General features: G+C 41.9%; 1 protein-coding gene and 1 long non-coding RNA gene across 2 annotated transcripts; both read right to left on the bottom strand.

Moving 5' to 3' along the window:
- Positions 1 to 1,485: 1,485 nt before the first annotated feature.
- LOC134435870 (uncharacterized) lies at positions 1,486 to 4,663 on the bottom strand. The gene is made up of 5 exons (XR_010032114.1): positions 4,127 to 4,663; positions 3,570 to 3,625; positions 3,044 to 3,113; positions 2,744 to 2,830; positions 1,486 to 2,367 (listed from the first exon to the last, which is right to left on the bottom strand). It is a non-coding gene; the product is annotated as an uncharacterized LOC134435870 (long non-coding RNA).
- A 1,314-nt stretch (positions 4,664 to 5,977) lies between these two features.
- LOC134436532 (ankyrin repeat and SOCS box protein 4-like) lies at positions 5,978 to 25,388 on the bottom strand. The gene is made up of 6 exons (XM_063185798.1): positions 24,841 to 25,388; positions 20,266 to 20,565; positions 17,191 to 17,402; positions 12,353 to 12,544; positions 11,064 to 11,150; positions 5,978 to 9,564 (listed from the first exon to the last, which is right to left on the bottom strand). Exons 1-6 carry the CDS (start codon positions 25,106 to 25,108, stop codon positions 9,316 to 9,318), a joined length of 1,308 nt encoding a protein of 435 aa, XP_063041868.1. The 5' UTR covers positions 25,109 to 25,388; the 3' UTR covers positions 5,978 to 9,315.
- Between the last annotated feature and the right edge of the window lie 1,053 nt (positions 25,389 to 26,441).

Raw genomic sequence — 26,441 nt, 5'->3', positions numbered from 1 at the left:
TTTATTATATATATGTATTAATTATCAAAACTATGAATCCTGGAGTTATTGTTATTAGTAGTAGTAGTAGTATTTATGAGGAGGCCTCGGCCTCCTGACCAGTTATGACTAGGGCCTCAAAAACCTCAGCAGCGGCCCTGATGTAAACAACACCCTGAAAGTTGCTTTGGATAAAAGCATCAGCTAAGTGAAAGTGAAAAAAGTGAAAGCCCATTGGGAAACTCCAACTCCCATTGTCATTGTGGCACAGCACTCCACAGCACACAAGTGAACACTGCACACAACAAAATTGCATTTATACCTTACCCGTGCAAAGGGGCAGCCCTCAGCGGTGCCCCTAGGGAGCAGTGCGGCGGGACGGTACCATGCTCAGGGTACCTCAGTCATGGAGGACGATGGGGGAGAGCACTGGTTGACTACTACCACCGCCAACCTGGCGGGTCGGGAGTTGAACCGGCAACCTTTGGGCTACAAGTCTGATGCCCTAACCGCTTACCCATGACTAGGGTTATATATATATATATGGTATACCCATGAAGTGCAATGTAATATAAAATAATATAATAAAAGTGAGTGTGAATATACTGTACACGGGCCCGTTATGGGTCATTTCCACTGCATGTTTTCTACCCGGTACAGCTCAACACAGCCACCACATTTTGTGTTTCCAATGCACACAGCTTCTGCTGGCCATGGCGTTTTACAACACATGTTCTCCGCAGCTCCGTCCGCTACTCAAAAAAATTCACCTGCTTGTTCGGCTGCCTTCCTCAAACCGAACTTGCTGCCACGTTAGGAGGCTCAGGATTTTCCTATCCCCATTTTCATCACTGCCTCCGTCGTGGGTTTTCATAACTTGTATCTGGCAACTTTTTAAAACGGGCATCTTCAATGCAAAATGCTTTGTTTTTCAACTAGGGCTGGGACTCCATCAATTTTTAAAATGAAATTAATCTATACACTGCAAAAAAGCCCTCTAAAAAAATAAGTAAAAAATATAGTGTTTTAGGTGAAAAATTGCTTATTTTGAGCAAAATAATCTGCCAGTGCAGCGAGCAAATTGGACTTGGTAAGAATTCTTAAAACAAGAAAATAAAATCTAAGCGGTAGGTATAGAAAAACACTTGAAACAAGTATAAAAATCTTATTTTTCTGTTGCTTGTTAAGATTTTTGCTCTTATTTTAAGCAATTTCTTCTCCTTTATTAGTCATTATTGCTTAGAATTAGATGTCCTCCAAGAAATTATTGCTCAAAACAAGCATACAAGACGCTTAAAACAAGGCAAATTTACTTGTTTCCAGCTCATTTAAAGTCTTAAAACTAGTCTGATTTTCTTAGCTAGAATACTTATTTTCTCATGTAGAATTAATATCTTGTTTAGGTGTATGAGAAAAATATACTTGACAAGAACTTCAAAACATTTATTTTATTAATATTTCATCAGCTGGACAAACATGCAGTCAAACAATAATAAAACACCAAAATCTAGACAATATAATCGTGTGATTAAACAGAAATTAAACAGAAAACCTGATCAGAAATGTCATCTTTTTCATGAATGCTTACAACCACCATCAAATTCTAAGTAATGTCATAATCCCTTGGGTCAGATATGCAGTCAGATATCTTTGGCCGAAAAGCATACTCTCATCAGAACAGTATGTGTCTATTTACTCACTTATTTACTTAGACATTCATGAAAAAGATGTTATTTGTGAATGGACATTTTAGAATTAACCAACTGCCCGCAGGAGCACTTTTGACTCTTTGATTCTTTCTCAAAGTGGGGGAGGAGAGGGAGAGAGAAATGTTTTTAATTATGATATCAATGTGTCCATGAAGTGCTACTGAGGCGTTATTACGCCTTTCCTTATAGTGCTCATCTTTTAATCTGCATAGCCAATGTTTAGAAAAAAGCCCCTCAATGATACTCAATGCCATGCTGACAAAAGACAAAAAAGGACAAAAAAATCATCAACTCAGATCAGAGAACAGCACACAAAAGTATTAATAGAAATGCGATGGATTGTCCTTTTATACAATGGCTTAGAACCTGAGATTGCCAGTGTCCAACATATTTACTGTAGTTTATAGTGATTGGACCTTTTGGGCATATTTTCCAAATTCACCAGAACATATATTTCAGTTCATCTGGATACTTAAAATTGTAAATCCAAATCCACAGAGTTGAGATTGAGGGTATATACCGGTAACCGAGTCCAAACAGCATCACACATGCACAAGAGATGCTCCGAGTTCACTGTACAGCTCCATGCCTTGTATCACAGTCTCTGGCACGGGATGTTCCTTGCAAACCATATACGTAGATGTGCAGTCTGCCTTTGGATCACTTCGCCACTCCAGTCCTGATGGTGGAAAAAGAAAATGCAGAAAGCTTAACACTGTGCACACACTTTTTATGTAGCTTTAATGGCACTAAATGTAAAAATGCTGATATCTAGTGAATGACAATCATGGCCACTAATAGGGGGCATTTAATAGTGTGCTTGTCAGTGATATGCAGGTGCCATTTATCGCATGCTCTCTTTATTGGGGTGCAGATCGTTTGTGAACACCATAATCAGAACTGTTCAAAATTCAGAGTCAGTGAACCTAGAGGTGGGCCATGCATCTCCCACACCTAATGTCTGACCTTCTAATACCTAATACCCAACTTCATTAGATTGTTTGCAACTCAAACACAATGTTTCCATTAGCTGCTGGAGCCATGAGTTATCCTACCTTCCTTCTGGCAACGCCTCCCTTCTCCTTGACAACCTCCAAGATGCTTCCTCAAGTATCTGTCAGGCACAGGAACTCTGCATTAACCTGTCAAAGACACATTACAAGAAAATTACATGGTTGTCAGGCCCAGTTGTGTTGTGCTTCCTGTCTGTCCTGTGACTTGTCACTATGTCTTTCTATCTCTGGGCCTGCAGGTGGGGCAACACCTGTGGTCAAGCCACAAAGACATCCTACAGGACAGACATACAAAAACACTTAAATACTATCTGTTATGACATAATGTACCACCACACTTACTTCACTTAATGTCAGCAACGCAGGCCATGCGGTGTAGACTGCCAGCTTATCTTAGACAAGCCTTTTGCACCTATGACAAAACACATAATTAGACTGCTGGAGTTGATGTTACAGAAATTACAAGATAAGATGAGGGCTAACATCACAATGGCATTGACTGACTTCTTGTAAAACCTAAATTGAGACCAGGGGTCAAGGAGAGTAGAGTAGCCTCAACCAAATATAATCTTCCATATCAAATACATCGTCACCACTTTTTAGACTGGGGAATATTGTCACCATTTAAGAATATTGGTAAATAAAGTGACTACAGCCACTTAAGACAGCGTGAAATTAAAGTGAATTAAAATATTTTCCACCATATCCATATTTCATACAATACAAAATAACTGTTGACACCATGCCAACATGAAAATGACAGCTAATTGGCTAAAAAATATTTTTATCCTCATTTTGCTTTGGTGTAAGTAAAGTGTTCAAGCAGAGGGTAAAGTGTAAAACAATTGAACATGGACAGAAATCCTACCTTTTACAATGACTGTCTTCAAAGTCACATCTTCCACTAGCACAGGGGGTAACCATCTGTCAAGTTGAAAAACAGAGATGAACCTTTTCTCACAATATCGGCAAACATGGCTTTTCAAAGGTGATATTCAGGACTGGCCAATAGTGACGCCCATTACAAAAAATATAATACATATTTTGAGTAACATGTGGGGCATTACAGGGCAATAGCAAGCTAGAGAGCATTAGCTAGCTGCTAAGCTAAACAGCAGCAGGTGTTAAATTATGTTTAAAATAATTATGCTGGTAAATTACACTTCAGACTATTTATTTTTTTACTCCTAAAGATGTTGCACAAGATAATCTAATGTTTAAGAGTGGATATTTGAATGCAAGACAAACAGCTTGTCAGATCACACAGCATGATCTAACAATATTCGTATCAGTTAACTTTCCATACAGACAAAAGCGCCAAAAACATCACAATAGCGTAGTACACTTCACAAATGACTGTAATAGTGTCTTAATACAAGCATATTGCCAAAGATGACAAGGATTGAAACGGATTGTGAAACTTACCCGGCTGAAAACGATTGCCTCAATTTCAAAGCAGGAGACCAACTGACGAACAGGAAGTGACGTAATTCCATTTCCGGTTTTACCCTTTGGTGATTTTTTTTTTGTTTTTGTTTGTTATCCCACCTGAATTACAGCATGAATTTCACATATATAGTTTTGATTTATGTAAAATATTTCTGTACCAATAAGGTAACAACTTGGTGCCAGCAGGAAGAAGATAAATACTGTCAATGAAAATGTGTTTCGACAATAGGCGATTCATTTCTTACTGCCACCTACTGTTCTGGAGTGTGATGTGCATGTCAGTTAATATTATGAGCTTTTTTCAAGTGCATAGGCCTACATTATTTGTTTAGATTATTTGTTTAAAAGTTAATACGCGGACAGTTCAAATGGTGTTTATATGATTTCAATATTCCTTAAAGGGACACTGTGCAGGAAATGGTCAAAAAAGGTACTGCAACTATGCTGCTCATTGAAACTGGGCTGCCTATTGCCAAATTTGATCTTTACATGAAAGTTTACTAAGTAATAAACAAATATTTTCTAGTATGGTCCAAGTACAGTGGTAAGTATTCATGAAAAAGGTAACATTAGTGAATGGGCAGCATGAATTCTGGAAATAAACAACTAAAAACCTCACACAGTGTCCCTTTAAATTGTTTGTATACATATTTCTTAATATTTACCAGGACCCAGAAACATTTTTTGAGTGTGCCTTAAATGAACACAAAAAAACCTGTTGCCCTTGCTGTTGCAGTTGTGCAAAAGGAAATAAAACGTGCATTGAAGCACTTTATTTTGTCAAATCATATTGATCTAGATGTTATAACTTCAGGTAGGCTATAGGCCTAGGTTTGCATATTAATAGGCCTATACAAGACATGTCCAATTAGTGTAACGATGGAATCTAATGATAGATAACAAACTAAAAATGTCGTCTTGACAGATGCTGATATTTCTGAGGATATTCACTTTTGTTTTTATCAGCAGCAAGGACCATGCTATACATCTTATCATAGAATTAAGTGAAATAACTCACAACCTTTTTTGCTCTGATGACGGAAACTTTACAAAAACTGAGACAGAGCAGCATCTTTAAAAAGCAGCATCCTGAACAACAACGTGCCCCCTAAACAACATTATATGCAACATTTACCTTCACACTGGGTACTTTGATGAGACACGTGTGCATGAGGTTAGAGTCAAAGCATTATTTTTTTATTTTAAATTTCTAATTTAAATTAGGCCTATAAAATGTCTGCAAATGTCTTGTAAATCAAAGCAAAATGGCCCTGCCGTGGGCAACTGGTAGGGCACTCGTCTGCCGTGTGGCCGACCCGGGTTCGATTCCCGGTCCGGGTCATTTGCCGACCCCTTCCCATCCCATCTTTCTACCCATTCGCCTCCTGTCCATCTCTCAAACTGTCCTGTCATCAATAAAGTTGTAAAAAAGACCAAAAACAATCTTAAAAAAATAAAATAAATACAATCATAGCAAAATTGACGAAAGTAGCCTACCCATCAAACAAACAGTATATTTGCTCATGAAAAAGAATTGGGCCACACATCAGCGGTATCAAGGCGTCAGAGGCATATGTCAGTTCAAAGATTAGATTTTTTGAATATCATCTCTGAAATGGATGTTTCTTGGTAACAATTAGGAAAGACAATAATCACAGATATGGGACTCCCTATTTTTTTTGAATATATTTTAGTGATTCATCTACAGTATATTTTGCGGTGAATTTCAAGTGTTTGACACATTGAGATGGGATACAGATTTACAATCATGAAATTGCTATGCCAAATGCTGCACAGACAACAGAAATGTCAAAGCTGAATCTTGAATGGAAATCTCATTGGCCCTATTCATTTTTATGCAATCACAGTTGATTAGCTAGAATATCTTAGTGAGATCGAGCCAGTTCTTAAAACAGGTTCATTTGGATTGTCTTATTGTCTTGAAACAAGTAAAAATGTACTCACAGTCTAATTGTTAATGCGACTCTGTCAGTATGTGTTCTATTTTAAGAAAAAAGCTGCTCAGAACCAGTTTTATTATCTAGGTAGGATAAAAAAGATGAATTTTCTTGAAACAAGTCAATTCATCTTAACAATAGTCAGTCTTACCAAGAAAATACATTCAAAAACAAGTCTAATGAGACCAAAATGCTGAATTCAAGTATATTACACTTGTACAGATTTTCGTTTTTTGCAGTGTAAGGCTTTGAAATTAATTAATCTAATTAATCGCATTTTAATCACATTCAAATATCTGACTTGAGAACAGTGAAAAATATTTTTTTTCACATGGATTTTGAATAATAAAAATAAATAAGCTTAATCTAAAAATATTATTCATTTTTAAAAGAAGAGGGAACTCTTCTCAATTTCAGCAGGCTGTTCACCATCAGGCGTAACACTGCCCTCCAATGGTCTAATCCAGAAGTATGTAGCTATATTAGCCTGCGATTAATTTTTTAAATCGCGTTAACTAATTAATCGAATCACGTGATTAACTAACCGAAATTAAAGCGTTAATGTCCCAGCCCTATATTCAACATAATTGTAACTGCTCCACCGTCAGAAGCGTTTCCCACGGTTAAGCAGTACTGCAGATTAGCTCTGATCTCCAAACAGTAGCTAGCACTGCCCATTTGTGTGAACAAAGGCATGTGGGAATGTTTTCTAGGGATCAGCGTCTCATGCGTGACGTTGTGACGTCATACGTAACTGTCACGGTCCATAAACTCACTCACCTCAACAAGCCCAAATCAGGTCAAATTCACCAGCATTCTAAAATGGACTAATTGAACAACGAGCTGTAATGATCACCAATCCTTCAGTTCAATCTTCAATCTTCAGTTGCAACTGAGGTGCTGTTTCCATGTAGCAGGATTTTTTTTAGCAGGGTATTTTTTCTCATTTTTAGGTGTAAATGCAACATGTGGATACACATAAATCCTCCATTGCAACAAATGCGTTTCAGCCCCCTAAATAGGATATTTTTAAAGCCTGCTTTTTTATATCTGAATATTTAATATCTGCTACGTGGAAACGTAAGGACAAAACCAATGTAACCAGGAAAAAAAATATCCACATATAAAAAATATCCTGCGACGTGGAAACAGCTCCTAAGAGACATTTGCCACCTGATCTGTATTGCTGTTTAAATTGAACCCTTTGTTTCAGTTGTTTTCTGGTCTCGCTTGTATCAAGACCCCTTTTGTTTTCCTCCTGTGAAGAGAGTACCTCCGTTGAAGTTTGTACTTACCTTTTGTTTTACTTACCTTTTGTTTTACTTACCTTTTTGTGTTCTACCTTTGTTGAAGATCATTGTGGTCATTAATAAAGCTCACCAACTCGATTCACCAGCTTCCTGGTTTTTCTCCTGTGGAGTTTACAACAGTAACGTTATGACGTCATCTAGAGACTTTTCAGCGAGCCAATAGCGACTTTGGCTGTTTTTTTGTTTTTGTTTAAAGGTACACTGTGCAGGAAATGGTCAAAAAAGGTATTGCAACTATGCTGCTCATTGAAACTGGACTGCCTATTGCCAAATATGATCTTTACATGAAAGTTTACTAAGTAATAAACAAATATTTCCTAGTAGGGTCCAAGTAGAGTCATTTTTACAGCTAAAAAAGGCTGTTTTTGGAAATTCAAAATAGCGGACCATGGAGAAGATCCCCCTTTTCATGTATGAAAAGTGCAATTTTTCCAGTAAAAGTGAATACTTAGAATTTAATGGTGGTGGTAAGTATTCATGAAAAAGGTCACATTAGTGAATGGGCAGCATTAATTCTGGAAATAAACAACTAAAAATCTCACACAGTGTCCCTTTAAGCACTGTTTATAGGCCATATGAGGAAGGTCTGCCCATTCATGGCTCGCTATCTACAGACCCTCACAGACAAAAATATGCCATGTGCGATTGTGCAAAGCCCTCAATGTTGGTCAAATTAATTCAATCCCAATAACTATAGAACTATTTAAGATTGGTCAAAGTTGTGTAGGGAGTGAAATGCGCAATGACCACAAAGCCAGACAGCCGTGTATTGTCAAAGGGCAGGGTTGACCGCATTACCTGCTGCACCAACTATATAAAATTGCGATGATTTAGAAAGGTGGATCTGAGCCGGGTGTGCCCGTTTAGTTTTTTTTTTTTTAAACAATGATAAAGACGTTTGCTTTGACATTTTCCCAACGGTTTACAGCAGATACTCTGTGTTTTATACAGCAGGTAACAAAAGTACCATTAATTCCAGTAAATATTTGTCATAACTTTATTTTTTTTAAAAACACATTGTATGGCGCTCTGGAAGTCTTAGCTGTTCTGGCGTTCTAGGCTTCTGTGTTATGGGGGGGCATGCACGCAGCAGTTAGGCTCTGCGCGAACCATTCAAATGTACAATGAAGGGGGTGCGCAGGAAAAAAGTTTGGGAACCGCTGCTTTAGAAAAACAGCTGAGCTGGACTGCCTTGGCATCCTTAACAGTTGCACATGCCAGTGAGGGTGCATTTAAACCATCAATACCATGTCTTCATCATTGGCTCACTTTATCTTCAGAACATTCACGCTGACTTGACGGTTGTGGAAACAGCACGAAATAGAACGAGAATAACTGAAAAATCGCTCTTTTCAGCGAACCAGTAGCAACTTTGGTTGATTTTTTGTTTGTTTTTTGCAACACTGGTATCACCAAGGTATCGCTTTCAATATTTCAAGACCTTACCTCCGCTTACACCTCCATTCCTATTCTTTTGAGTTGCTGCCATCAAGCAACAGATTCAGATATCCTGCGATTTTTAAAAACGGGATGAAGAACTCTTTTATTCCACACGTTATTGGCCTTTATAACAAACAGAGTAAACGAAAATGTACATCTTGATCTTGCACCCTGTTTCAGCAGGCCTGAGCAGGGATTGCACTTGTGTAGTTTTTATCTGCGAAGTATTTATTGATTGTTTTTCTGCCATGTATTTATTTATTTTACACCTTACTGATTTTGCACTTACCTCATGCTATAGAAATGCTATGGAATAGACTGGGACTACTGATGATTGATGATGGTTAAATACCTGTCTATGTCCAATGTCCACGTCAATTTTTGTCATGTTTGGTTACAACTGTGTCGTAAGGTAAATGTTGAAGGGGGTGGGATAAACACACTACTACTACTACTACTATTCATTGGCTGAAGTGCCCTTGAGCAAGGCACCTAACCCCACATTACTCCAGGGACTGTAACCAACACATTGTAAATAACTGAATACAACATCACTGTTGTTGCCAGTTGAAATGGGAGATGCTTTCTGTACCTTGTAGCATTCATCAGAGATGGCCGTCTTCCACTTGCTGTTGGACTTGATGTGCTCGTAGCAGTTGACCATGACCTCCACCGCCCTGGGGAACTCATGACAGGACTGTAGCACCTATTTTATGAAGAGCACAAGCATTCATCATTGATATTGTAATATTGCCGATTTTTTTCTCCACCCTGGCACTGTGTGTGTGTGCGTGAGTGCATGTGTGTGTGTGTGTGTGTGTGTGTGTGTGTGTGTGTGTGTGTGTGTGTGTGTGTGTGTGTGTGTGTGTGTGTGTGAGTGCATGTGTGCATGTGTGTGTGTGTGTGTGTAAACATGACATGTCTATACCTTGACATGAGTTGTTGCCGCTGGGTGCCATCTTATCTACCCCCATCATCTATCTTTCCATCAGACGATGAAAATGCATGCTGGCATGTTTACAGTACACATACAGTAAGTCAGCGGTTCCCAAACAGGGGGTCACGGACAGAAGGCACTGTTTGCATAAACCCTTGAATATATGTTTTTACTGTATAACCTTTCCTACCTTGTTAGTAACAATATTCCCTTCAATTGGCAATAAATGTATTTACTGTTCCTGTGGTTTACATTACAGTTCAGCAAAAATATGTTTTTGCATTCGAAAAATGAAAGGTGAGGGGTCGCAGAAGTATTGAGCTCCAAATGGGGATCCCAGCTGAAAAAAGTTTGGGGACCACTTCAGTAAATGAACATTATCTGATTTGAACAGTCTGTCGTGTCCTGCCTACCAACTCAGAGCACAGGATTTTTAAAATCCTCATCCCAAGTGATGGACAAAGAACTTCCACTTCAGCATTTTTTTACAACTGACCTCAAGATACTTGATCTATACTTGATCCTGAAAAACTCAGGAGTGTGCACTGTAGTCAACTGGCTATCCATGTTGAGTAGAGAGCAGCAACAAAAATCCAGTGTGAACCTTTCTGCAAACCGGATTTGCTTTCACACACCACACTAAACTACACTACATTACATTACGTTACATTGCCTTCCTCAAGGGCAATTCATTCATGGATGGAGGTGTACAGTATGGAGAGGTAAGGGTGATCTGAATTACCATCTCTCTAACTATAACACCAAGGCTGCCCCTAGTTCCACGACATGTACTATAGGAGCAGGCTTGCACGGGGAGATGGTTGAGCTCAAGATGAAATCCAATTATCGGGTCCTAATGTCCCACCATACCCGCCCAAGAAGAATTGAGTTGACATTGTCTTCTGTGTCATGAAATAAATCCTCAACAAAAAGGATTAAATGTGCGCACAGCGCTTCCCTAACATGATTTTTACCCAGCGTGACACATAGAAACAAGAGTAATCAGCAATCCTGGCCCTGTTGCCAACGCCTGATGCATGTAATGATGTTTGTTTGGCGCCACCCTCAGGTTACCTAAAACACTGCAGACTGGTACACAAACAAACAGACATGTTGGGTCATTGCAATACCTGGCCCAACCCCCTTTTCGGGGCCAGGTAGCAGGACAACCTGGCACATACTGTTGCTTACACAAGTGGTCATTGTGACATTCATGTTGTCTTGGTGATTCATGTTTCCGGACGAGTGCGGTGTGGAGGTGTATTTACCTTGTGGAACTGCGGCGGGTAGACTCGGGCACACCCATGGTTCAAAAGCAGCTGATAGCATATCTCAGGGATGGAGGCCGGCCGCACCTGAATAGAATAGAATACAATAGAATAGAATGGAATAGAAAGCATTTCACAATGAGAAAAAAGTTTTCACAGCACAAAGTATACCATCAATTATGTAGCTTACTAATAAAAACTGTAAACCTGCGTCACCTTGAAAAGATACTGTATACGAATCACCTGTGTGACCTTGAGCAGATACTGCATGTATACTAGTCACCTGTATGACCTTGATCAGATACTGTATATGCAACTGAAGCGTTCCTGCACAGTCTGGCACCCAGGGCTCAAACCCGTCACCTCCTAGTCAACGTTCCAGTTCTGGTATGAGAGTAACAGCACGCTACCGATATCGTATGAGGCTTTGGTTGGGAGAGATTTTAGTCCACGCCACCCTCTGCTAGTTGGGTTCCGTTTCATATAGTGTAATCACCTGTGTGACCTTGATCAGATAGTGTATATAATCACCTGCGTGACTTTGATCATGTGCTGTACACTAATCACCTGTATGACCTTGAGCAAGTACTGTATACAGTATTATAATCACCTGTGTGACCTTGATCATGTACTGTACACTAATCACCTGTGTGACCTTGAGCAGATATTCTATACATGGATTTACCATTTGTAAAGAATCCCTGGCTGTGCGACCCTGGCTGCGCACTGTTCAACCTCTGATTGTTGGAAACTGCTGTTTATCAAAACATGTCATCTCCAGGGTGAAAGAATGTAACAATGGACAGGTGTAGGCTACTTTTGGTTGTTTCAGATATGATGAAAATCATCATCTATTTCAGGCACTCCCGCTCCTGCCCGCTGCCATTCATCTTTATTCGCGTTCCTGCCCGCACCCTTTCATCTTTAAAATTTTGACCCGCGGGACCCACTGGAATTCACGAAAAATGTCATCCGTAGAGATCTGTAGCATCTTGCCCCTTAACACAACACGAATATTTATAAACGAAAAAACCTACGTATACTATAATCACGTGTGTGACTTTGATCAGGTACTGTGTACTATAATCACCTCTGTGACCTTGAGAAGGTATGAGTATTATAATCACCTGTTTGACCTTGAGAAGGTATGAGTATTATAATCACCTGTGTGACCTTGAGCAGGTATGAGTATTATAATCACCTGTGTTACCTTAATCAAGTACTGTATATATATGAGTATTATAATCACCTGTGTGACCTTGATAAGATACTATATGTACACTAATCACCTGTGTAACCTTGATCAGGTACTGTAAGGGCGGGCAGCCATTGATGTCCATGGCCATGGCGCTGGCCCCAGCGTTCAGCAGCATCTCCATGAGTATGTGGTCAGCGTTCCACGCCGCCTTATGGAGCGGCGTCTTGTTGTCCTCCTCCTTCAGGTTCGGGTGGGCCCCATGGTCCAGCAATATGCGACACACCTGTAGTATAGCCTATATTTATTATATTATTAAATAATATTATTTATATTTATGTTTATATAGGCTCCCATATCACCAGACTTGCAAGCAGCTTCTAAAGCTACGTTCACACACGACGCTGCTAGTTGCTAGCTTCTCGCTCGCTCGTCTACTCGCCACTTTCTCATGGAACGTTCGCTAAACGTTCCCGTGGCTTTAACTGCCGAGAAGTTTCTCCCACAGGCGAGAAGTACCGAACTCTGCATTCCAATTGGTTACTTGACTCGGTCAAAGTTAAAATATTTTCACCCACATTGCATCACTTGTACACTACTCGCCTACTCGCCTCCTCGACTCGCTGGAACACGTAGACAATCTTTTGAATTCATTCACAGAGCGAGTAACTAGCAGCGACGTGTGTGAACGTAGCTATACACCAAGAAATCAGGATGCTGAACACTCAACCACTCTCCCATCACTGACAGCTCCCCCATCCGCCAGCCAGCCAGATCCTGACCCCCTCTCCTCCCCACTGCTGTATTGTGACTGCACATACGTGCACAAACTCAAAAACACACACACACTCTCTCTCTCTCTCTCTCTCTCTCTCTCTCTCTCTCTCTCACACACACACACACACACACACACACACACACACACACACACACACACACACACACACACACACACACACACACACACACACACACACACACACACACACGTTACTGCTGCTTATCATACCTGTTATACTTGAATAACTGTCCTGAAACTAGTTACCAACTTAAAGGTAAATACACACACAACACACTTTTAGCTGTCTAGCTGTGATTTAAACTGTTGTTTATTTCTATGCGCCAATACTATTTCCACTAACTTGGAATGTCATACTAGGACAATGTAAATATGTGCACATTACAAATTACTTAATTATTTATCAACAGTTCACAATATTCGCTGGGATGCCTTTAAAGCTTTTTTGAGAGGTCAGATGATAAGCTACACTGGCTTCAAACATAAAATTTGGAAGAAAGAGATGGAACAATTAGAACAAAAGATAAGAAATATTCAAACAGGTTATTTTAAAAACACCTCTGAGGCATTGTTTAAAGAATTGAACGAAAATAGAGCTAAGTATAATGCACTGTCAATAAATAAGGCAACCAAAAGCCTATTGAAATTGAAACAATCTTACTATGAGCAAGGAGGGCCAGTAGGTTGTTGGCCTGGCGTCTTAGGCAGTTGGAAACTGAGAGAACAATCAATACAACTACAACTGAATAGGGTTTAGAAACTAGTGACCCACAGGAAATAAATAGAACTTTCAAATCATTTTACGGAAAATTATATTACACAGACTGGTCATTTACAACTATTGAAACACAAAAAGAATTCTTAGATTCATTAAGTTTTGCAACTTTGAATGATGATTCTGTAAAATCTCTAGACTTGGATCAAACTGCTGAGGATATATCAATGGCCATTTCCTGCATGAAGGGAGGGAAAAGTCTGGGACCTGATAGAATTCCCATAGAAATATATAAAACATTTAAGGATAAACTAATACCTCCCCTATCAGACATATATAATTAATCTTTGGATAACAACTCCCTCCCTCTATCTCTTAACATGGCACCGATATCTCTCTTGTTAAACCAGGAAAACAATCCTCCCTGTGTACATCATACAGGCCAATCTCACTTCTTAATAATGATCTTAAAATTCTCTGTAAAGTTTTGGCTAGAAGGCTTGAAGCATCCTTACCACTGATGGTTCACTCTGACCAGGACGGTTTTGTTCAATGAAGACAAGGTTTTCATTATATACGAAGAGTGCTTAACATACTCTGAAAAATCTGGTTGTCATGACACCGCCATTTTGTCTCTTGATGCCGACAAGGCCTTCGATAGGGTATCGTGGCAATACCTTTGTGAATTTATGTAAAGATGTGGTATTAAAGGGACATTTCTTAGTTGGATTAAATTAATATATGCTGATCCACAGGCCATGGTTTTAAACAACGGGCTGACTTCCCAGCCTATCCATTTGCTATGAGGTACAAGACAGGGCTGTCCTTTATCACCATTGCTTTTTACACTGGCTATTGAACCATTGGCCATGGCTATCCGTAAAGATCCAAACTTAGAGGGTATTAAGGTTGGAGAAGTAGAACATCGTGTTGCACTTTACACAGATGATATTCTTTTATTTTGTTCTAATTTGATATACAGTGCCCTCCATAATTATTGGCACCCCTGGTTGAGATGTGTTAAAAGCCTTAAAATAAATTCAGTGTTTATTGCAGAAGAATACTGTCACACTGAAAATTGTAGGAAAATGTAGCCTTCAACTCAAATGAATTGTAAGAAAATAAAAAAATCCCTGACTGAAAAATAATTATTTTTCATTAAATCACCTGTTCCACAATTATTGGCACCCTTAACAATTCCCAGGAAATAAATATAATTGAAGCATTTCTGTCATTTCTACAGTAGTTTACAAAGTTTACCAGAGTATGTAGGAACATTTAATTAGTAATTCATCACTTCCTGTTTCCCTGGGGTATAAATATGACGTGACACCGAGGCCATTTCTCTTATCCACTCTTAAACATGGGAAAGACAAAGGAACACAGCGTACAAGTGAGGCAGATGTGCGTCGACCTTCACAGGTCAGGCAGAGGCTACAAGAAGATTGCCACTCAACTGCAGCTGCCCATATCCACTGTGAGAGGAATAATTAAGAAGTTCAAAACAACTGGAACAGTGGTAAACAAGCCTGGACGAGGACCCAAGTTTATTTTGCCACCACGCACAGTGAGGAGGATGGTAAGAGAAATCAAAAGATCTCCAAAGCTCACTGTTACAGAATTACAACAAATGGTAGCATCCTGGGGTCACAAAGTCTCCAAATCAACCATCAGGCGCTGTCTACACGCCAACAAGCTGTTTGGGAGGCATGCACGGAGAAAACCTTTCCTCACTCACAATCATAAACGCAAGCGTCTGGAGTTCGCCAAGCGGTATTGGGGCTTCAACTGGGACCGTGTGCTTTGGTCAGATGAGACCAAGATTGAGCTTTTTGGCAACAAACACTCTAAGTGGGTCTGGCGTACCACGAAAGATGCGCATGCTGAAAAGCACCTCATACCCACTGTGAAGTATGGGGGTGGGTCAGTGATGCTGTGGGGCTGTTTCGCTTCCAAAGGCCCTGGGAACCTTGTTAGGGTGCATGGCATCATGAATGCTTTGAAATACCAGGACATTTTAAATCAAAATCTGTTGCCCTCTGCCCGAAAGCTGAAGCTGGGTCGTCACTGGGTCTTTCAGCAAGACAATGACCCTAAACATATGGCCAAATCTACACAGAAATGGTTCACCAGACACAAAATCAAGCTCCTCCCATGGCCATCTCAGTCCCCTGACCTCAACCCCATTGAGAACCTGTGGGGTGAGCTGAAGAGGAGAGTACAGAGGAGAGGACCCAGGTCTCTGGATGATTTAGAGAGATTCTGCAAAGAGGAATGGCTGAAGATCCCTCTTTCTGTCTTTTCCCATCTTGTGAAACATTATAGGAGAAGATTAGGTGCTGTTTTGTTGGCAAAAGGGGGTTGTACAAAATATTAACACCAGGGGTGCTAATAATTGTGACACACATTATTTGATGTCAAATAATTATTTCTTTATGTGGGATTTTTTCCCCACTGAATAAATGCACTTGTATTGAAGGTTGGATTTTTCTCTTTTTTTCCATTTAGGTCCCATATTATTTAGAAAAAAAATAAAATAATTGGAAGCTAAAAAACACATCTCAACCAGGGGTGCCAATAATTATGGAGGGCACTGTATACACTACCCACTCTACTAGAACTGATTAAGGTATTTGGGTCCTTTTCAGGTTATAGGATTAATCATACTAAATCAGCAATTAAGTTCATAAATGAAAATTAGGCACAGAATCCTCCAATACACAGCCCGTTTTTGATTTCCCCAAAAGGTTTCTCCTATCTGGGCATTAAGATTTCTCCATATGTTGATAAGATTGTTCCTGACAATTATAATCATCTGGTGGAAAAGGTCACTCACCTTGAGAACAGATGGTCAAAACTCCCTATCTCTTTGATAGGACAAGTGAATGTTCTTAAGATGTCTATATTACCTACGTTTTTGTACCTCTTTCAATCAATCCCACTTGCACCATCATCAACTTTTTCCCCTCATTACGAAAGCTTTTCTAACTTCATATGGAACAACAGGCAACCCAGGCTCAGGTTATCGCTTTTGTATCTACCCTACGATAGAGGTGGACTATCGCAGGGTAGATACACTTCAGCCATGCATAGCGGTGTAGGGAGAGGTAAGTGTGGAACTCAAACCTGCAACCCTCTGATCTTAAGACCCCCTCCCTTACCATTAGGCCACAGCTGCCCCATTTACACATTACATTTAGCAGACGCTTTCATACAAAGCGACTTAAAACAGAGGAGATAAAAAGCCCACATGCAATGTGTGGTGAGCATACAGAATAGACCACCGGCATCACAAGTTTAGTGGACATACTTATTATTTGATGTATCAAAACATACAGCAGATGTCAAATAAGTGTGTAATAATATAAGTACATAGTAATCAGACATAAATGTGAACACTTTGGCTTGTCATACACACCAGATGGTGGTCGGTGCTGTAGCTCTGTTCTCTCAAGCAGAAGGACCAGTACGCGGCGGTGATGAGCGGCGTCTCCATGCGAGCGTTGCCAGTGTTGATGCCAGCGCCGTGACTCAGGTAAAAGGCCGCCATCTCCACCAGGCCGAAGCGAGCGGCCGTGTGAAGTGGTGTGTCCTCGTCATTGTTCTGGCTGACAAAGTTCACCTCAGCACCTGTTAACGGGGCACCAGACAACTTTGAGGATCTCTCAGACGGTTCTATATGTGAAATTATATGTGTAATGCCTTGTGTATTCTGTATTTATGTAGGTATGCTACTAGACAACTTAATTTCCCTCTGGATTAATAAATGATACTCTACTTTACTTCTCATGAGATCCCCATCTAGCGTCTTCCTAGAAATCTGCACTTTCACTATACATGTGATGTAATCTAAAGCTGACAAAGTTCACCTCAACACCTGTTAAAGGAGCACACAGAGTAACTTTCAGTATTTCTCATATGGTAATCTTGTGATGATGTTCAAGACTTTGGAAGGCTGTGTGTGAATCCTTGTTGATGCAGGAGTGGAGGCTCATGAGTACCAGTGTAGCAGTTGTAGAACCCACAGTCCCCCCACCAACACTTAGCTCTCAGACTGAGTGTTGGTGGGGGGACTGTGGATTCTACAACTACTCGTGGTCGTTTGGACATATATATGGTTCTGCCACTTTATAGTAATTTCCCTGGATTCACGACGCAGGCAGTGGACTTTGAATGAAAGTGCTCCTGACGATTGAAAGTCTAAAAAAGCAGAGTTTACCCTCCAGTGCGCTGACTTCTCATTCACTGCCACTCATTATGAGGCTGCGAGTGACCCTCCGAGTGCTCCCCCTACTCATTTTGCATAGGCGGAGCATAGGAGCCGACTGCATCTATTCCGCAGAGTCGCGGGTTGCTGACATGTAAAACGAGGCCTAGAGAATTTTGCTAGTGCAGTTAGTTTAGAAACAGGGCCGTTTGTAGAGGTCGTGTCACAGCACGGCTACAGCCTGCACAAAGAAGCTCCTGCCGCTCCCCGTCCTGTTGCCGCCGCCCCCGGTCCTGCCGGCTCCGCCCCCGGTCCTGCTGGCGCAACTCCCGTGCCTGTTGGCTCCGCCCCCTGTCCCATTGCCTCTGCCCCATGTCCCATTGACGCCGCCGCTGATCCTGTTGGCGCCGCCCCTGATCCCATTGGCGCCGCCCCTGATCCTGTTGGCGCCGCCCCTGATCCTGTTGGCGCCGCCCCTGATCCCATTGGCGCCGCCCCTGATCCTGCTCCCGCCTCAACTGATCCCGCCTCCCAGGGTGCTCCTGCTCCCACCTTCCAGTCTTCATCTTTGTTCCAGTCTATACGACCTCCTGTCCCAGCCTGCTCCCATATCTCACCCTCACCCTAAAACCCTCTTAATTCCTGTGCCCGTCACGATCCCCCTGACTCTGCATGTCACCATCCCAGTGTCTGTCCCAATCTGTGTCAGAGTGCCCATTCCTGTGTCTGTCCCAGTACCTGTCAGAGCTCCTGCCCATTCAGCCTGTTTCCCTGTACCAGTGTTTGTCAACGTCACTGTGACTGTTCCTGTCCCCATATTCGTTCCAGTCAATGTTCCCGTTTCTGTTCCTGTCACTGTGCTCATGAAAGTTCCTGTTTTGGTGACTGTTCCCCAAACTGCTATGTTTGCCTCTGCCCATCCCTCTGCCTCTGTCTCGACCTGCCCCTTTTTCTCTGTCCGTCCTTCAGCCTCTGCTTTGCCTTGTCCCTCCGCCGGCTCCGCCCTCCGCCCGCCCGGTTTGATGGGGCCGTGCCTTCAGGGGGGGTTCTGTCATGAGCTCACTCCCCTGCGGCTGTTTGTGTTCTCTTAACAACCCCTTACCATCTCTCGGTCTCTCTGTCTATCTCTGTGTCTCTCTCTATTGTTCTTGTCTCTTTCTCTCTCTCTCCCTCTCTCTCCCTCTGTGCAAGCCTGCTTCTCTCTCTCTCTCTCTCTCTCTCTCTCTCTCTCTCTCTCTCTCTCTCTCTCTCTCTCTCTCTCTCTCTCTCTCTCTGTCTGTCCCCCTGCCTGTCTGATTCTCTCGGTCTGTCTCATTCTCTCGCTCTCTGCCTGTCTAGTTCTGTCTCCCTGCCTGTCTTGTTCTCTCTGTCTGTCTGTCTCTCGCTAAGTGCTCTGTCTCTCTCCCTCTCTTTCTCTAATTGTCTCCCCCTGTATTTGGTTCTGTTGCCTGCCCTGCTTGTGTTTTTGGAATTGGTTTTGATTTGTCCTATTTGGTTTCTTGTTTGCTCGTTTGCCCTTGTTATCTTTGTCATTGTCTGTTTGTTCCCTTGTTGTCTTTGCCTGTCTTCCCCTTCATTGTCTACACATGTATTGTTACCTGTTCATTGTCCTTGATTGCCTGTGTCTCATTTATATCGCCGTTTGTGTCTCGTCAACCACCTGGATCCTGTTGTGTTCTATCTATCGTGTGCCTTCTCTGTAATTCTCTGTAATTCTCTGTAATATTTAAACTCTGGTGTTTCTGTTGTTCCTTGTGGAGTCCTTTGTCAAACCTGCCCGAACCTCTGTGTCTTGACCTGTTGATCCGCAACCCTATGATTGTAGTATGGGTTTTGTTTGTAGTGTATTTAGTTGCGTTAATGTTTTCCCCTTCGTGGGTTTTGGTTTTGCATTTCTGTCTGTTTGGTTCTTGGCATTCTATTTTTCAGTCGATTAAAATCCACCCTGAACCTTGAAGCTTGCTTCCGCATCCCTCCTTGCCTTCACTTGGGTTCTCTGGTCTTGAAACCCTGACAATTACACCACACCATACCACATTAAACCACACCACACTATATTGTAGTACACCACACCACACCATACTATATTATAGCACACCACACTATACTATAGTACACTGCACCATATATAAAAACCATACCACACCACACTAAACTTCACCACACCATACCACTGCACACTAAATTACACCACACCATACTATATTATAGCACACCACACTATACTATTGCACACTACAGCCTATCACATACCATACCACACCACACCACACCACACTAAACTACCTTTGAGTATGAGATGCCTGGCGCAGTCCAGTGACTGCTTGGTGATGCAGTACTGGAGGGCGGCGTGGCCGCTGAGGGAGACGCGATTTGGCTTGGCGCCATGTTCCAGAAGCAGAGCTACGCAGTCGCCATGGGACACCTCGCAGGCCACGTGTAGCGCCGTCTTGCCATTGGGCATGCGGTTTAGGGACGCGCCTCTCTCCAGTAGCACCAATGCACACTCCAGAGAGTTGTACATCATGCACACATGGATACCCAGCGCCATTGACTTCTCCAATATGTAGCCGGGCAACCAGTAGCCTAAGAGACAAGATTATTACATTACATTACATCAGGCGTCAACAACGTGGTGCCCGCGGGCGCCAGGTAGCCCCTCCAGGAGCTTCTGATGTGCCCGCCATGGATGTTAGTAAACAATGATGACTACAAGATTTTAGTCACATTTAAAGGGACACTGTGTGAGATTTTTAATTGTTTATTTCCAGAATTCATGCTGCCCATTCACTAATGTTACCTTTTTCATTAATACTTACCACCACCATCAAATTCTAAGTATTCATTATGACTGGAAAAATTGCACTTATCATACATGAAAAGGGGGATCTTCTCCATGGTCCGCCATTTTGAATTTGCAAAAATAGCCATTTTTAGCTGCAAAAATGACTGTACTTAGACCATACAGAAAATATTTGTTTAATACTTAGTTAACTTTCATGTAAAGATCAAATTTGGCAATAGGCAGCCCAATTTCAATAAGCAGCATAGCTGCAGTACCATTTTTGACCATTTCCTGCACAGTGTCCCTTTAAAGTTTTTCTGAATTTAAATGTGAGGTTATTTCTTTATAATCCATACGCAAATTATCATTCAATCATAGTGTGATTGGGAATGATGCCAAGACATCAGTAGAGGATTTTGAACAAACCAGTAGCCCTCGGGTAGCTCTCAGTAGCCCTTAAGTAGCCCTTGGTAGCCCTCAGTAGCCCTCAGACCCAGAAAGGTTAGGGACCCCTGCATTACATTATACTTAGCTGACACTTTTATTCAAAGCGACCTACAGTTATTAGTGGTGTGCATTGGCACTGCCCTCACGATTCTACTCGATTCTGATTCGGGAGGTAGCAATCCGATTCGATTCGAATCAATTCTACGATGCATTGCAATGCATTATTTTCTACTGAAAGCAAAGCAAATGTTTCATCAGTCATGATGAGGCAATACAAGTAGTCAGATACTGAGCAACATTTTATTGGCTGTTTTCTGTATCAGTCTTGCCGTTTTCAATGCTTTGAAGTGCTTTTATTTAATTTAACATTCATTTGCTCCTGAAATATCCAAGGAAGTAATTGAAACTTTAAAAATTTGCAGCATCGATTCTGGAACTTGCCGCATTGAATTGGATCGTCCATGCCCCGCATTGCATTGCATTGCAAAATCGATTATTGTTGACACCACTAACAGTTATTTAAATACAGGGTATGGGTTACTAGCCTGGGGTCCGTATCTCGAAAGCGTCTTTGCTAACGACGGTAGCAACGTCCTTCGTAAGATCGACTCGACTCAACTCTCTCGACAGCGACGCTCACCACTAAATCCAAGGGAATGGTAAGACGGTTTTAAGACGGTTAGCAACGACAAGAATCGAGAAACGGACCCCAGGTTTTACCAAACCACATTAATTACTTTGAAATTCATTTTTGGACTGGATCCTTGATGCCCTGGAGCCCTTGGGTGGGAGGAGTGAGCTCAGCTCTGGTTTGAAATGAGTTGTGACCAATCAGTTGATGTTCATAAAATATGTTATGCGCCAAAGTGTGTAGAATTTAAATTTGTACATTCACAAGTGGATGATTCCCATCACCCACCATTTACAAACTAACAATACCAGAGTTGACATAGCTCTTTAAGAGTTGAAATTAACTCCTTTTAGATGTCATTTGGTCCCACTCAAAAATAGTGTTCATGTTACTCTATGGTCAGTGTATCATTTAGTTAATTCTACTCTACTCTTCTAAGTCTAATTCTAAAAGAGCTAATTCTTCTCAATATTGTGTACATATTACAGTAAGAGCTGCAGAGTTGAAATTACACTGGCCACCTGCATAAATTTACACTGGCGTCTCACTCCACTGTTAGAGTGATTTGACTCTCACAGTGTTGTAAATACTCTATGTTGATTTACACAACATTACGGCCTATTATTAGGGCTGTAACGATATTGGATCGAACCGAAAAACCACAATACTCAGAGTCACGATACTGTGTGTGATACTGTGTGATGTAAGGAGGCAGTATCGTGATACACCCTATCAAAGTTTTGTTATCCAGTCCAGAAAACAACCATATGATGCGATGTGATAGTGCTTCCAAGCTTCAAATGAGATCCTACATTTCAGAAATCATGGGATGTATCAAACAAAGGTCAAAAATCGTGATACCATGCTTCTCCTATATTCTAATTTCTCTGCAGTATCCAATCACTGGGCATGACTACGAATGCTGACAAACTTTGAAGGGCGCACACTAGACATTGGGAAATGGCCAAAGTGTGTCTCGTGTAAGAAGCCAGCTGTACCCTGTCCTCCTGTTCCCTATTCATAAGCCTGCGGTGACAGCTTTGCAACACTGAAAAACAAACTCAAGGTCAATATCCAAGCCAAGTAGACTGTGAGACCTGATCCCATAAGCAAGCCATAGCAAGTTAAACGTGCTACCTACTGCACAAAAGCACTCTGTACGAAATGTATCAAAATCCACTTCAACCAAAGCACTTTTTTTTCCTAAGACGGACACAATCTACACAGTTCAGACGCATCAGGCGGTGCACTCTGCCTGGTGAAGTTCTACTGACCAAAAGCTTGTAGTACTATCAGTAAAGCCATCAATGGTACTCATCTGAAGTGTGCCAATTATTTCCTCTTTACCAAGGAGTTTTAACTAAATCCTCGGTGCACCCAGGGCCAGTTTATTTTGGGAAATCTGAGGCCCTGGGCAAATAACAATTTTAAAGGGACACTGTGTGAAATTTTTAGTTGTTTATTTCCAGAATTCATGCTACCCATTCACTAATGTTACCTTTTTCATGAATACTTACCACCAGCATCAAATTCTAAGTATTCATTATGACTGGAAAAATTGCACGTTTCATACATGAAAAGGGGGATCTTCTCCATGGTCCGCCATTTTGAATTTCCAAAAACAGCCATTTTTATCTACAAAAATGACTGTACTTGGACCATACTAGAAAATATTTGTTTAATACTTAGTAAACTTTCATGTAAAGATCAAATTTGGCAATAGGCAGCCCAATTTCAATGAGCAGCATAGTTGCAGTACCTTTTTTGACCATTTCCCGCACAGTGTCCCTTTAAGGCCCCCTTTACACTATTACATTGCAATCAATGATATAAATGCAGGCAGTGGCACAACAACGGAATGATGGGCTCGTAAGCAATATTAGATGAGTGGTGACCCTTGACGACTTAATAAAAGCTGTCTTCAAAGGTATGGCGCTCCTATGCACAGCCAGTGTCCAGGGGCTGGTGAAGTGCAGTCACACAAATAGTCCAGAGAACAAGAGAAGTGTCACCGCACACTGGTGGACTTAGTTTTGCTGTTTTATTTCAGTGAACAATGCGATGCGCTTGTGCTTCGTTATGTTCACTAAAATATCCTTTTTTCATGACAAATCAGGAATGTGGCTTGAATCAAAAACATGTTTTTTATTTATTTGATTCCTTATAATTACAAGATTATTACTCTTTGCTTACACACATATATGACACATCTAACAATTGACACAAGATGTGTTGTTCCTGAGCACACACACCAAATGTGTTGTCCCTGAGCACACGCAATGTAATTTCTGACACAGTACTTCTTAGAGTGTACGTTCCCTTACTTGCCCAGGGGAAGCCGTGGCCTTGTGGTTGGGGAGGTGGTCTTAATATCAGAGGGTGGTGGGTTCGAATCCCACCCTTACCTCTCCCTACACCTCCACCCATGGCTGAAAGTGCCCTTGAGCAAAGCACCTAACTTCACACTGCCCCAGGGACTGTATCCAATACCCTGTACGTAACTGTAAGTCACTTTGGATAAAAGCATCAGCTAAGTGTAATGTAACTAGAGATGCACCAGATCCTGATTTTTAGGATCCTGCCGGATACCGGATCCACTGCTTAAGATCCTGCCGGATCCGGAACCGGATACCGGATCCTACGAAAGGGTTGAAACACATAGCCTACTCGCACACGCACACCCTTTTTATTACATTGGCTCAAACTATTTTTTAGACTCATTGACTTACTGTCACACTGCCTGCACTGGCCGCTTCCAAAGTTCTTTCACTCCATGCAGCAATTGGGGTTGTGAAAGACTGACTGAAAAACCTAGACTACAGATGCACCAGATCCTGATTTTTAGGTAACTGCCGGATACCGGATCCACTGCTTAAGATCCGGCCGGATCCGGATCCTGTGAAAAACCCTATTATCCTGCCGGATCCGGAACCGGATCTTGGATCATGTGCATCTCTAAATGTAACATAATGTTATATAATGCAATGTCAATGCAAACCTTGCATGTAGGAGGCCACCACCGTATTCTGGTCCTCCACTTGGAAGACGGTGTCGACGTCGATGGTGGTGGTGCGGAGGAGATTCTCCACCTCCTGGACGTCGTTCTCCTGCAGCGCCTTGAGGAAATGGGCATTCAGCGTCTTCTGGGCCTCCACCGTCGTGGACGCCCGCCGCTCCCTCTCTCTCTCCCTGTACCTGCCGGTCACGGAGGACCATGCCTCCTCCTCCTCCTCCTCCTCCTCCATGGACAACGCTCTTCTTCGCATCTTTGCAGGGCTCTGTCTGACTCAAGCACTGTCACTGCACTGTCATTGTCACATTCATGGGAGAAGAGAAGAGACCCCTGATCGCATGGTGGGTGACTGCAGGGTAACCACTCGACCTCCCTCGCAGACACACACACAGGACGGTCCGGTCGGTATACGGCCTGTCTTACACGCCTACTGAGCATACACGGTGTGGATCTTGCTTACAAAACGTGACTTGCTCCACATGCACACACACACACACACACACACGGTTTGTCTGTCTGCCTCTTTCTCTCTCTCTCCGTCACACACACACACACACACACGTGCGCTCGCACAAAGACACCCACCCACCCACACACACACACACACACACACACACACACACACACACACACACACACACACACACACACACACACACACACACACACACACACACACACACACACATCTACACTACACCCGCATGGCTGCATGGATAGGTGGAACTTACACCCCCGCCCATTTGAAGACAAAATTAGGATAGCTATTTATCACCATGTATCACAAATGTAGGAGATGCAGCTGGAGCCTGTAAGGCATGACAAACAGATACTACACAGACACTACTCGCACGCCTCCAGTGTCCCCATACACCAGTAAACAAGGTGTGCAGCCGGATAGAAGACGTACAGTATATATTTAGCTGGCCAGATGCTTGCAGTCACACTAAAAATTAAAGTAAAGAAAGCTCCCGCACACTGTTCACATTTGCATGGTTTAATGCAACGTTTCGGTCTACTGACCTTCTTCAAGCAATTCAAGTCATTCAGTTTTGAATTGCTTGAAGAAGGTCAGTAGACCGAAACGTTGCATTAAACCATGCAAATGTGAACAGTGTGCGGGAGCTTTCTTTACTTTAACGTTGGTGACTTTGGGGTTCCACTCCTACGCACCTGACCAAGGAGGTGTGCAAGAATTCTCCACTTACTAAGTCACACTGAAAATAAAATAATAATAGTAGGACTGCCCCATTTTCTTAGCTGGCTGTTCTGGGTATACAGATATGGGTCACTCAGACGAGCCGTTTAGCTGGCACACATTACAATTGCCAGTGGAACATATTCTTGCCAATAACAACTTGGGAATGTTTGTAATACTATTCGGAAAATAACGCTGTTTAATCGCCATTACGTAACCCATTTTCACAAAGCGTAAAGGCGGGCATACATTGTGCGATAATTTCGATTGTGGGTAATAAGCTACTGCTCACACTGCACGGAGGAATCGCACGGTTTAAAAGTTCACATCTCACGACTAACGTCCTCACACTATACGAGCCTAACGGTCGGATGCCAGCAGAATGCTC

Source organism: Engraulis encrasicolus, chromosome 20 (assembly GCF_034702125.1).
Source record: "Engraulis encrasicolus isolate BLACKSEA-1 chromosome 20, IST_EnEncr_1.0, whole genome shotgun sequence".
Taxonomy (NCBI): domain Eukaryota; kingdom Metazoa; phylum Chordata; class Actinopteri; order Clupeiformes; family Engraulidae; genus Engraulis; species Engraulis encrasicolus.
The sequence above is the reverse complement of the archived record's forward strand: the minus strand, read 5'-3'. Positions and strand labels throughout refer to the sequence as shown.